The 12,060-nt window shown below is 38.4% G+C and overlaps 1 protein-coding gene across 1 annotated transcript; it reads left to right on the top strand.

Moving 5' to 3' along the window:
- Nucleotides 1-1,340: 1,340 nt before the first annotated feature.
- On the top strand, nt 1,341-11,462 carry LOC114715740 (coiled-coil domain-containing protein 18-like). Its single transcript, XM_028900619.1, is given in 13 exon segments — nt 1,341-1,357; nt 1,999-2,197; nt 2,313-2,421; nt 2,424-2,450; nt 2,453-2,508; nt 2,985-3,107; nt 3,318-3,355; nt 3,445-3,574; nt 4,288-8,778; nt 9,855-9,986; nt 10,224-10,325; nt 10,399-10,538; nt 11,125-11,462. Coding segments are annotated over 12 exon segments (5,670 nt in total). The 5' UTR covers nt 1,341-1,357; nt 1,999-2,119; the 3' UTR covers nt 11,369-11,462.
- Nucleotides 11,463-12,060: the final 598 nt, after the last annotated feature.

Here is a 12,060-nt window from a genome sequence, read left to right as displayed (position 1 = left end):
AGAAGCTCAGTTTAGCGAAAACATTTTGTAATTGTCTGATATTTTATCTGGGCTGTTTACATCGTAAAAGGTTGGGTTGGCAGGCTGGATGAAACCACTCTGCTCCTAGTCCCAAAATTTAGCCACACAAACAAGGAGGAATTAAGATACGGTCTTTCACAATACCATTTAAGTCCAAATATAGTAGAAGCAAGCAAGGACGGCACGGAAAAATCTACTCCAGATGCAGAGATCCCCATGGATGCCAATGCGATGAGGACAGCTAAACAAAATGATTTTTTCAAGACACAATTCTCACAGGACCAACCAACCACTGGTCATGATATGTCTGTTGTAATTAGCTGATAATTAGAGATTATGGCTGGTTTCTGAAGTTGATGGACTATCTAAGCTATCATAGCTCCATTTCACCTGATAATAATGGCGGTCACTCCACATTTACTGCAAACTCACGCCACCGCCTAATCGTCTTTGAAATCCTAACGAACCAAAACTCTCACGACACGCAGAGGGGGCTCGGAGACGGTCACTCACAGTCAGAGCCTTCCGTCCGAAGATTCCTTACCGTTTCTTGCTCCTTAAGCAGCTACAGGTCCGCAGATATTTACCTACCCAATAATGCCCGCACTATACAGCCTTCACTTCCAACACTATTAATATATTATGGCTTCAATATATTAATTATAAATTGTCGCTGGTAATTTTGACGATTTTAGGTGTCAGCTTTCTAGTGGCAGTAGGTGTCTTCTTACCGCGGCACTTTGCTTGCGCAATCCTTTTGGCGTTTTCTTGTTCATTGCATTTTCTCTTTTATTTTGGCTCCATCTTGATGTAAGGAGTGTCAGTATCTGGTAACATTTTTAAGCTAGGGAAAAAAACCGTGCTTACTCTTTTAGCTGCATATTTTCCTACATTCGGCGTAGCATTTGGGTCAGGATTCTCTTTCACTCTTTGCTTTTGTCAGTCTTTGGGTTCTGAGTTTTCGGGTCAAGTATATAGTGGCATTGTCCGAAGCAAAGCAGCTTTCGGGTTCCTGCTGCTCGTCTATATCGACGAGGTCAAATTTGAATCCATTGCGTTCGATCCGCGATTTTTCTTTGCGGACTTTTGGCAAAAAATTTCAGGTTTGACATTCTGAGAAGTTTCCGACTCTTTCAACACGGTATGCGTGGTTTTGCTTTTATTTCCAAATCTTGTAGTCTGATCATTTTCTGTTCGGTCATCTTCGCGTTTTCGGGGAACGGGGAAGAGGGGAGGGGAGGAGAAGAAATGCTGGATTAGCTGTTTCATCTGCTGAACACTGTCTAACACGCGAAACCGGGAAGTGTTGAAGCTCAGCTGGATAGACTCTTCTCGGGTTAAAATAGGCTTAACTTTCATATTTGCTTTCCTACTTTCTTTGCAGCCAAACGCATTATGCGATAGTTCAACTTGGAGATCTAACTCCATTATTCTATAATCGAGTTCCAACTTGAAGGCTGAATTTACGAGTCAGCCTTTCGTGCTACATGCAATTGTTTCCTCTCGCAATTGGCAAATTTGGATTTCCTGATTAAGCCAGTGTTTGCAGACAAATGATGGTTAAAATAATACCAACATTTTTCCTTCTAGAGTACAGCATTAGTAATTACTGGATTTTTTCGGCCCGGTAAACACTGGTTTCATCATGATTCACGACTCACGACAATCGATACTATGTGCTGTGCGAATGCCCCGCCCTTCATTTCCGTGATGTGCTTGTTCTATATGGTCTTTCATCGGTTCAAGTGTCATCCCTCCTGGATGCCATTCTTTGTTCTGTTTATTCACTTCTGGTGGCACAAGTCTTTTACCGTAACAAACTTGTAGTTAATCTAAGGCATTGTAAGCCCTCCATATGATATATACTGTCATAATTTTGGATCAGTGGATTATAACTTGGTTTGTGAGGTTTTCAAATTGCTGTGTAGGTTTATCTCTAAGGATGACGTGTGGCTGCCTTGTTTCTCTGACATTCAGGAGATAACGATTACTGCTATTGCATGCATGACAATTAAAGCGGTTCATTGGGCTTAGAAATGATTGTGGAACCCTCAAGTTATGCTATAATGCATGATAGGATTGATTGATTGCCTGAACAATGTCAAGAATCACAAAGTGGAAGATAGAGAAGACAAAAGTAAAGGTTGTTTTCCGACTGCAATTCCATGCCACGCATGTAAGTTTGCCATCGGCTAATTCCTTATATTTTTGTGGATTTTAAAAAGTTCATGCATCTAATTTATTTTCTTTATGTAAGTGCTGATAGTAAGCTTTTTATATTCATGGCCTAGATTCCGCAATCCGGATGGATATTGTTTATATCTTTTATACCTTCTGACTCTGGGAAGGCCATAGCAAAGACAACCAAAGCAAATGTGAGAAATGGAACCTGCAAGTGGGCAGACCAATTTATGAAACTACAAGACTTCTCCAGACCTTAAAACAAGACAATATGATGACAAACTTTATAAACTTGTCGTGGGAATGGTATGTTCTTTTATGACTTATATTGTAGTTATAGTCTGCTTTATTTGTCGAAATTTTCATGTCATTTGCATAATTGCCTTATTATAGAAACTACTCATGTGTTGCCATTTTTTGGGTTGTATACATAGCCCAGTGCTCCATATTTTCACCATATCCTCTAATTCTGTGATGCAATGACCAAAAAAATATATCAACGTTCATTTACTAATGAATGGATTTCTCTTTCAAAATCCTCAAGTCTGAATGGCTTTTGTATGGGAACCAAATTTAATTAATACTATGACTCATATGCTAAGAACGTGACAACTCTTGTGGTTGTGAAATTTGAATATCATATATTTACAGAGAGCTAGCTGTTATTACCTGCTACCATCAGAAATGTCTACATGCTGTCTGTGTCTTACAATAAGAGAGGTTCCTGTGGCATTTATCCCAACGGAACTGTACTAACTTCATTTTTGCCTATCTCACACTAGGGCTCTTCGCGGTCTAGCATCCTTGGGGAAGCGACCATCAATCTGGCTGATTTTGTTGATGCCTTGAAGCCTACAGCTGTTTCTGTGCAGCTCAATGGATGTGAGGCAGGAACCATACTACATGTGAGAGTTTTTAAAATTAATTTTTCTTCATTTTGTTAATTTTTGTATTTTTATGGCTTTATAGTATACAGTTCCTTATTTGATGCATCTGTGGTCCATGGCAATGGCATCTTGCTTTTACATATGTATTGAGAATGAGAATATATTTACTGCCTGGGATATCGCTGATATTCCTTAAAAATCTTTGTCCATTTTCTTATTTGAAGCCAGGTCACTGTGCAGCTGCTGACATCCAAAACTGGTTTCAGGTACTTACTATCTGTGGCATGTAAGAATGTGCTTTAGCGGTTTAGCCAACAATAGCACACACTTATTTGAGGTTTATATTTACTTTCAGAGAATTTGAGCAGCAAAGGGAACTCAGAGAGAAGGGTCTGCAGACCAACTCTGACCAAGGCACTAATGATGAATCTGCTGATAGCAAAGAGTCATCTCCAGATCAGAATGTCAATAATCATATAAATAAGGTTTCATTCCCCTCCCCCTCTCCTTTACAATATATTTCGGTCTATATATTTGCCATACCTAATTTAGCAATCTTCATCCTCACTTGCTCCAGGCATGCTTGCTACGACTTTGTCTTGTACATTTTTATTGTTAGCCTAAAGCTATTACTCATTTACATTTTACTTTCTGTTGTTTCCTCATTTTTTTTGGGCTCAGGAGCTCTCCTGGCTAAAAAAGTCATGTTGAAACTTTATTTTCAATACACATGCACTAATCAGATGCATCTGTGCTTTGTTTGGTTTTTATCTAAGCACTCCTAGATTTAGAACTCTTTTTTCCCAGCCTAGCTGAAGATACAATGTATTATTCCTACAGATTGTATGTAGTGCTTGTTGTCTACAGTGTACACATTTGAGTTCTGAGGATTTTCTGTAACTTATCTATGGTCAAACCATATTCACCTAACTGTTTTCTACTATCAGTAGATTATGCAATTCAAGCTACCATTGATGGTTGATTGAATGAGCATTAATAACGTACTTGGAGGATACTTGGGCACGTGCCTAGTAGTACATTATAAGGAAATAGACATGCAATAATGCCCCCGGGGGGGGGCTGAAATAATAATTTATCATCTAGCATTGGAGTGAATGATCATGCCTATCGATTTTTCTTAAAAGTTGTATGTGTGAGTATCATTTTCATGTTGGCCTTTTCTTTTGTCACTATACAGGTCAGTGCAGGAGTGAAGTTCAAGAAAGAATCTAAAGGGCTTCCTCTTGCTTCTTCACTTGAAGTAGAGGCAGGGATGAACGAAGAGTGTGCTGACTCAGCTGTTGGACTTGACAGCTCTTCGACTACTTCGGGGAGCATGTATGCTGAGAAGCATGATATGTCCTCCACAAACGAACTAGATGGCCTTAAATGCACAACTTCTGGTGATTCGGGTGGATTATCCCTCACTCAAAGTCATCAGCCTGAGAAAGGTGATGCACTTGGTCCATCACAGGGCAGTGATTGGGTCCAAGATTGGAGGGCGGACGATGCTGCTGCAAATGATATATTTACTGCTTCTAAAGATACTAGCAGACTTAGAGAAGATTTAGAAGCAATTGAGTCATCTATTCTTGGTCTAAAACTGGAGGTAAGCTCTTTGCGGAATCATTCGGATGCAATAGGTGCTGAAACGCTAAATTTTGCTGAGCAACTTGCTGCTGAGATTTCTTCTGGAGAAGCGCTATCAAAAGAGGTTGCTGTACTAAAATCAGAGTGTTTGGAGTTTAAAAATGACTTTCAACAGCTTAAAAATTCTAAATTGAGCTTTACATATTCAATGATAGAACCAACTGAGACAGATGAGGAAAAGTTATTTCAGAAGTCCCAGCTTAAAGGGTTCCAGGAGCTTTTGCTTATGGAAGATAAGTTGAGAGAAATTCAAACAAAGGTGTCCACGGGATTTCATGAAAAGAATTCTAGGTTTCTAGACTCGGAGTTAGAAGCACTAATTGAGGCTTTGCAAGTTGTTAAGCAAGGGTATCCAGGAACCAGTGTTGCCAAAGGAAGAGAGAGCAAAGAGATGGCTTCACATAAAGGCGAGCAATTTTTAGCAGGAGCTCGATCTGAGTCAGATTTTTTCCAATCTGAAGGCATGGCTCATCTCATTAGCATCCCTGGCTTTGTGTCTCATGAATCTAGTACTATAGATCCTACCCTTGAAATGAGAGCAAAACTTTTTGAACTTCTTAGAGAGCTAGATGAGTCCAAAACTGAAAGGGAAGGCCTTGCTAGGAAAATGGACCAGATGGAGTGCTACTATGAAGCTCTTGTTCAGGAACTTGAGCAGAATCAGAGACAGATGATGGCAGAGCTGCAGAACCTCAGGAATGAACATTCTGCTTGCCTGTACACAATTTCATCTAGTAAGACAGAGATTGAGAGAATGCATCTAAATATGAAAGAGCAGACATTAAAATTTGATGAGGACAAGCGCATTTTGAATTCTCTTAACAATGAGCTTGAAAGAAGGGCTGTTTCTGCAGAAGCAGCCCTCAAAAGGGCCCGATTGAACTATTCTATTGCTGTTGGTCAGTTGCAAAAAGACCTCAAGCTACTTTCTTGCCAGGTTCTTTCTATGTATGAAACTAACGAGAATCTCATAAAGCAAGCCTTTTCTGATTCTTCACTTCCTTGCCCTGAAACATTAAATCATCTGAAAAGTTTAGAGGAAGGCCTTACTTCAAATCAATCACCATGTCAAACTCAGAATGCTCTATTAAACAAGCAGCATTTAGGCGAGGATATTTTACTAAAGGATTTGAAACAATCACTCCACTTGCAAGAAGGCTTGTACAAACAGGTTGAAGAAGAAGCCTGCCATATGCATTTTGTGAATATATACCTGGAAGTGTTTTCAAAAGCTTTACAAGAAATGTTGCTTGAAGCAAATGTTGACATTCAACTCATGAAAGAAAACATCGATCAACTCTCTCAGCAGCTGAAACTCTCAACAGAGTCCAAGGAGTTATTGACACTTAGGCTGCAGAATGCCATGAATGATATTCACTCCCTAAATGAATACAAGGCCAGTTGCACAGCTAGAAGCAATGATATTGCTCACCAGAATGAAATTTTGGAAGCAAGTTTTAAAAGTCTTGCTCATGAAAACCATCTTCTTGCTCAGAAAATCATTGAATTGGAAACTCATCTGGCAGAGTATAGAAGTTATGAGAGTAAATTTGTGGCCTGCAATGCAGAAAACTTGGAGTTGAAGAATTTAGTGAAAGAAGAGAGTCAAGCAAATAACATTATTCACAATGAAATGTCCACCTTGCGGGAAGAGTTAAAAGCTAGCAGAAGCGAATTAAATGAGCTGGTTTCTAGGAAGGACCATCTGCACAGTGTGGTCAACTCTGGGTGCATCAAGTTGCAGAAACTGATTGAATCATATGCAAATAATTACAGTGGCCTCTCTCTTTGTAGCACATCTTCTTCTCAGGACTTGAAGTCTAAAGATCTAGATGGTCTCATTTTGCAGCTAGACGAGCTCCAACATAGTGCATGTGATAGGATTCAGCAACTCATTGAAGAGAAGAAAGTTTTAGTGAATGAACAGCATCTGTCTCAAGTATCCTTAAATACTGCAAAATCAGATTACATAGTCATGAAACAAAAGTTTGAACACGATTTGCAAGAGATGGTAGGTAATCTAAGCACGTCCAGTGCCCTGTTGCAGAAACTTCAGTCAGAGTTTGAAGCAGTTGTTAACACGCTGAAGGCTAGTTCAGATATTGAAGAAATTTACTCGAAGCATCACAAAGAACTTTTGTCAGTTCTTGATCATCTGGAAGCTGAGCTACAACAACTTAGTATGAGAAATCATGACCTTGCTCAAGAAATTTTAAGGTTAGACACTTTATCTGGCGACCTTGAAAAGTGTAAGCTGAGTTTATCAGAAACTACCAGGGAAAAAGAAGCTCTAGAGGCGTCTTTGCAGAAGGAAGTTGAAGAATCTTCTATGATTTCTTCAGAGCTTAATGCTTTGAAAGAAAGTTTGCATTCTCTATACGATGAGTTGCATGCTGAGAAAACATTCAGAGGAAAATTAGAGAAAACAGTAACAGATCTCACTTCAGTATTGAATGAGAAGCAATGCCAGCTGGAGGATTTTGATTTAAACAAAAACGAACTAGTCCGGCTCAAGGAAATGGTTGCAGACCTGGAAATAGAGAAATCAAGAGTGTCTGAATTATTACTGGAAACTGATGGACGTCTTAAAGATGTTTTAAGAGAATCTTCTTCCATTAGTTTTCTGGAAACTCATTTAGCTGAACTGCATGATTTTGCAATAGCAACGGATGTCGTTATGATTTTCACAAGGGCTCAGTTGGAGGGTCATATTGAGAATCTTGTTGAAAAGCTTCACTCAACTTGCAGGCAAGTTGAAGTGCTTCACAAGAAGAATCTTGATGTAGAATCTGAGTTAAATGGTTTTCTTTCCAGAGAATCAACTTACATTGAAGAAAATGCAAGATTGTCGGGAAGTGTGGATTGTTTAAAATCAGAGTTAGAATCCTCCACTGCTCAGAGCAGAGCACTAATTGATCAAAACAATGCAATAAATGAAGAGCTTTCAGAATACAAGAGCAGGGCAGAGAATGCAATTGATATTTCTTGTGAACATGAAAGCCAGGGTGCTCTTGAAGTTGAAAGGCTGGAGCACTTGTTGGCAAATTGTAGAATAGATATTGAAGACCTCTTTTTTGATAAGGAAGAAGTTGAAGTAAAATGCATGGTTTTCCAGTCCAAATTAGATGAACTGAAAAGTGCAATGTTCTCGCTAAAACAATCAGATGATGAACTGATTAGGTTGCAGATCCAATACAGTGAACTTACCAAGAGGCTTTCTGAGCAGGTGTTGAAGACGGAAGAGTTCAAAAATTTGTCCATTCATTTGAAGGAGCTCAAAGACAAGGCTGATGCTGAGTGTCTCAATGCTCGTGACAGAAGAGGGCATGAAGGACCACAAGTTGCTATGCAGGAGTCCTTGAGAATAGCATTTATCAAGGAACAGTATGAAACAAAGCTGCAAGAACTAAAGCAACAACTTTCCTTGTCCAAAAAGCATAGTGAGGAAATGCTATGGAAACTGCAAGATGCTATTGATGATATCGAGAACAGAAAGAAATCTGAAGCTTCGCACATAAAAAGAAATGAAGAGCTGAGAATGAAGATCCTGGACCTAGAAGCTGAGTTACAAGCTGTACTTTCTGAAAAACGCAATTTGTTAAATGTTTATGACCTAGTAAATGCTGAAAAGGAATGCTCAATGATTAGCCTTGAATGTTGCAAGCAGGAAAAGCAAGAGCTTGAAGATTCTCTTCTAAAATGCAATGAGGAGAAGTCCAGAATTGCTGTTGAACTTACCTTGATGAAGGAATTAATTGAAGATGCTGGATCTCATCTCAAATTTTTGAAGGAAGGCAACAACGTATCACAGAAAAGGACTGGCCCATCTGATGAACCCATTGAAGAACAGCCTCATTCTAGAAACCCAATTTCTAACATTCCAACTGTTGGGAAAGAGATTGTTGATAAATTTCCTCGAAATTATTCATCTGTGGATCCATCCTCTAGTCCATCAAGTCCCAGAGAAGCCAAATCTGCCTGTGTAGGTTGCAGTCGAGAGCCAGATAGTCCAGATACGCCCATCAATGCAAAACCTGAGGTAAATGATATAATTCTTTTTGGAAGCACATATTTCATCATCATTGTATGTTTCCTAATGTTTATTGGATATGAAATGGAAGAGAAATAACCTTGTTTCTACGATTTTATGGGATCCTGTGTAGCCAAATTACTTCAAATCTAGAAAATTTTGACTTTGTTAACGAACTAAACTATTGGTGTGCCCTTTTTATTATGGTTGAATGTTGTACTGGTAGAGAATCCTATATATAACCTTATTTGATTGTTTTTGTGTTTGTCCATGATAAGATATGGAATATACAATAATACTACCTCCAGTCCTTAATATAAGACCTCGTTTGACTTTTATTTTGGTCCTAAATACCAAATCCTAATCTTCTTTGCCTTTCATATTTATTTATTTTTTCCTAAGATAATCCTTCTAATAATGACAATTCTAGCCAATAAACTTGATTAACAAGAATATTTTAAGAAAGACAACACATATTTATTACAAATAACTAACTTAACTTATTTCCTTAATCTACTCAAATTAGTCAACTAGTTTTTATATTTAGAACCGGAGGTAGTATCATCTGAGTTTTAACCACATAACTCTGGCACCTTCAATGTCCCCATGATATGTTTCTTGCAGTGTAGAAAACTCCTTTGCACAAGTCCAAATATCTTGACTTAGTCATATGGCTTATTCTCAAATGATTAAATGGGTATCTCTTCAAGTTGAGTGAAACAGTGGGAGTGCGCTGAAGGTAGTAAGGAACTAAGTTATAGGAAGAAAAGACTATTCTTCCCCCCTTTCACCATTTTCCTTTCTTCTGTGATGTCTCTTTTGCACCAAAGGCAAGCAAAGGCCTTTAGCTTCAAGAGAACTACTTAGGAGGTGTTTGGATAGAATTAAAACCATAGTTTTGAAAATATTTTTACGGTATACGAAGTAAATATGTGGAGGAGTTTATCTCAATTTATGGAAAAGTACTTTTCAGAAGCACTTCTAGTGCTACCCAAACACCTTTTTACTCTTGTTGCATATTTAATGTAGGCTTTCTTTTATATCTGGCAAGCCTTTTATTAATGCTGTGGGTAATCATTTGCCAGGAAGCACCTGCACTTGGAGGCATAAATGGATGCCAAACTGTTGAAACTGAAGAGAACTTGCAACTTGCTGGGCAGAAACATGCTGCTTTATCTCAAAGTTTAAAATCCAGCCTGGACCACTTGAATAATGAGGTATTTCTTTGTGTGAATAAGTTTGTTGTTATTATTCTTGCTTTCTTCCATTCTTCTTATAGTTATAATTGCTTGTGATAGAAGTATTGTCCTTCAACTATCTTATGCATGTGGGGGTATGTGAATAGCATTTGCTTTTCCCTATTTTGTTAATTTCATAATTCTGTTGAATGCCAATGTAGTCTAACCTCTTTTCTGGCTGAAACATGTGATCTGATTTGTGTCTTCTAATTGCAGTTGGAAAAAATGAAGAATGAGAATTTATTTACATCGGTAGATGACTGTAACTTCGAGTCAAGTTTTCCAGGCTTGCAAAGAGAATTGATGCAGCTCCATGAGGTGATGGATTCTATCTGCACCACCATGAAGCATGTCTTTCTTTACATTCTTATTTATTTTGAGCTTTGTTCAGGCTAATCAAGAGTTGGGAGATGTATGCCCTGTGTTCAATGAAATCTCTGTCAGTGGTAATGCACTGGAAAGGGTTCTTGCTTTGGAGATTGAACTTGCTGGAGCATTACAGGCCAAGAAATCAAGCTTACAATTTCAGAGGTACATTCTCCTTTGCATCAGTAGTGAAAATTTTTGGGTGGTATTTCTTTAGATTTCCTTTCTCTTTCTGGCGTGGTGACTAGTGATATACTTCAGTTAAAGGAGTTTGCTGTGATACTAACCTTGAGAAGCATATAGTTTGATCGCTACATACATTTATCATTCTAATAGATTTGCATATATCTAACAATACTTTGTCATATTGTAGTTTTATTTATTATGTCCGGTTCTTAATATAAGAACTCGTTTGACTTTTATTTTGATCTTAAATATAAGACGATTTATTTTGTTTCTCATATTTATCCATGTTTTTTCAAGGTAGTCTTTGTGACGGTAGTTCTAGCTAATATATTTGATTAGCCAAAATATTTTAGAAAAAACAACACCTATTTGTTATAAATAACTAACTTAACTAATTTTCTTAATCTATTCAAATTAGTCAACTAACTCTTATATCAAGGACCGGAAGTAGTATTTTAAAAATCAGGCAGTATTTGGAATTACCCCCAACATTGATAGAAATTGATTGGGGGGGGGGGGAAGGAAATTGAGCACTTGGCATGATGTGTTTTTCCCAACACTGCAGCTCCTTCTTGAAGCAACACAGTGACGAGGAAGCAATTTTCCGAAGCTTCAGGGATATCAACGAGTTAATCAAAGACATGCTGGAACTAAAGGCAAGACACGTTGCTGTGGAGACGGAACTGAAAGAGATGCATGACCGTTACTCTCAGTTAAGTCTTCAGTTTGCAGAAGTCGAAGGTGAAAGACAAAAACTCATGATGACTCTCAAGAATTCCAGGACACCCAGGAGCGACCATTCCTTGTAGCCAATAAAAACTGCATTTGCCATCCGCCGCCCCTGCACGAGCTCATCATTCATGGTTCCATCCTGTCAGCCCTCCCTGTTTATTATCGGATAAGGATATACATACTGGGGCCTTTTCGGCCATGCCCGGGATTCCTGCAAGTGTTGTTATGCCATGTCTTCATTTTACAAATGAAGACGCCGATAAATACTTTGTAAATAAAATATTTCCCTCCTTGGTTCGTGCCCTGTAACATCTCGGTTTTAGTCTCGGCACTGTAATTGTTTTGCTGTACAGAAACAATTAAGTTCATACAAATATCATTTCTATTTAAATTTTTGGGACGATGAAGAGGTTTTTGTTTATTTCTGGGTCTTGTTTCACGAGCGTTTTCTTCTGTTGCTTGATCTATTAAATATATTGGTTGCACTAGATCCGTCATAGGTTCTGACCTTTAAAAACACATGCGTTTTAACGATTAAAGAAGTTGCATCAGAGACTAGGCATCCATGTGTGTGTATTGGAAATTAATTAAATGGGATAATTAGCCGGAAAATCAATAAAATACTTAAAATATAGAAACAAATTAAACATGAGGCAGCCTGCGTGATTTTTGTCACTGCGACAGCGCAGGACCGTCGTACTTGAATTCTGTGGCGGATTTTGGGACTGGGTGGATAGGGAGGGGTGTCTGATGATGATGCCTCTGTCGT

This window comes from Neltuma alba, unplaced genomic scaffold (genome assembly GCF_004799145.2).
Source record: "Neltuma alba isolate B1F8T4 unplaced genomic scaffold, ASM479914v2 tig00002036_pilon, whole genome shotgun sequence".
Classification (NCBI taxonomy): domain Eukaryota; kingdom Viridiplantae; phylum Streptophyta; class Magnoliopsida; order Fabales; family Fabaceae; genus Neltuma; species Neltuma alba.
Note: the sequence above shows the minus strand (reverse complement) of the source record. Positions and strands in the feature narration are given on the sequence as shown.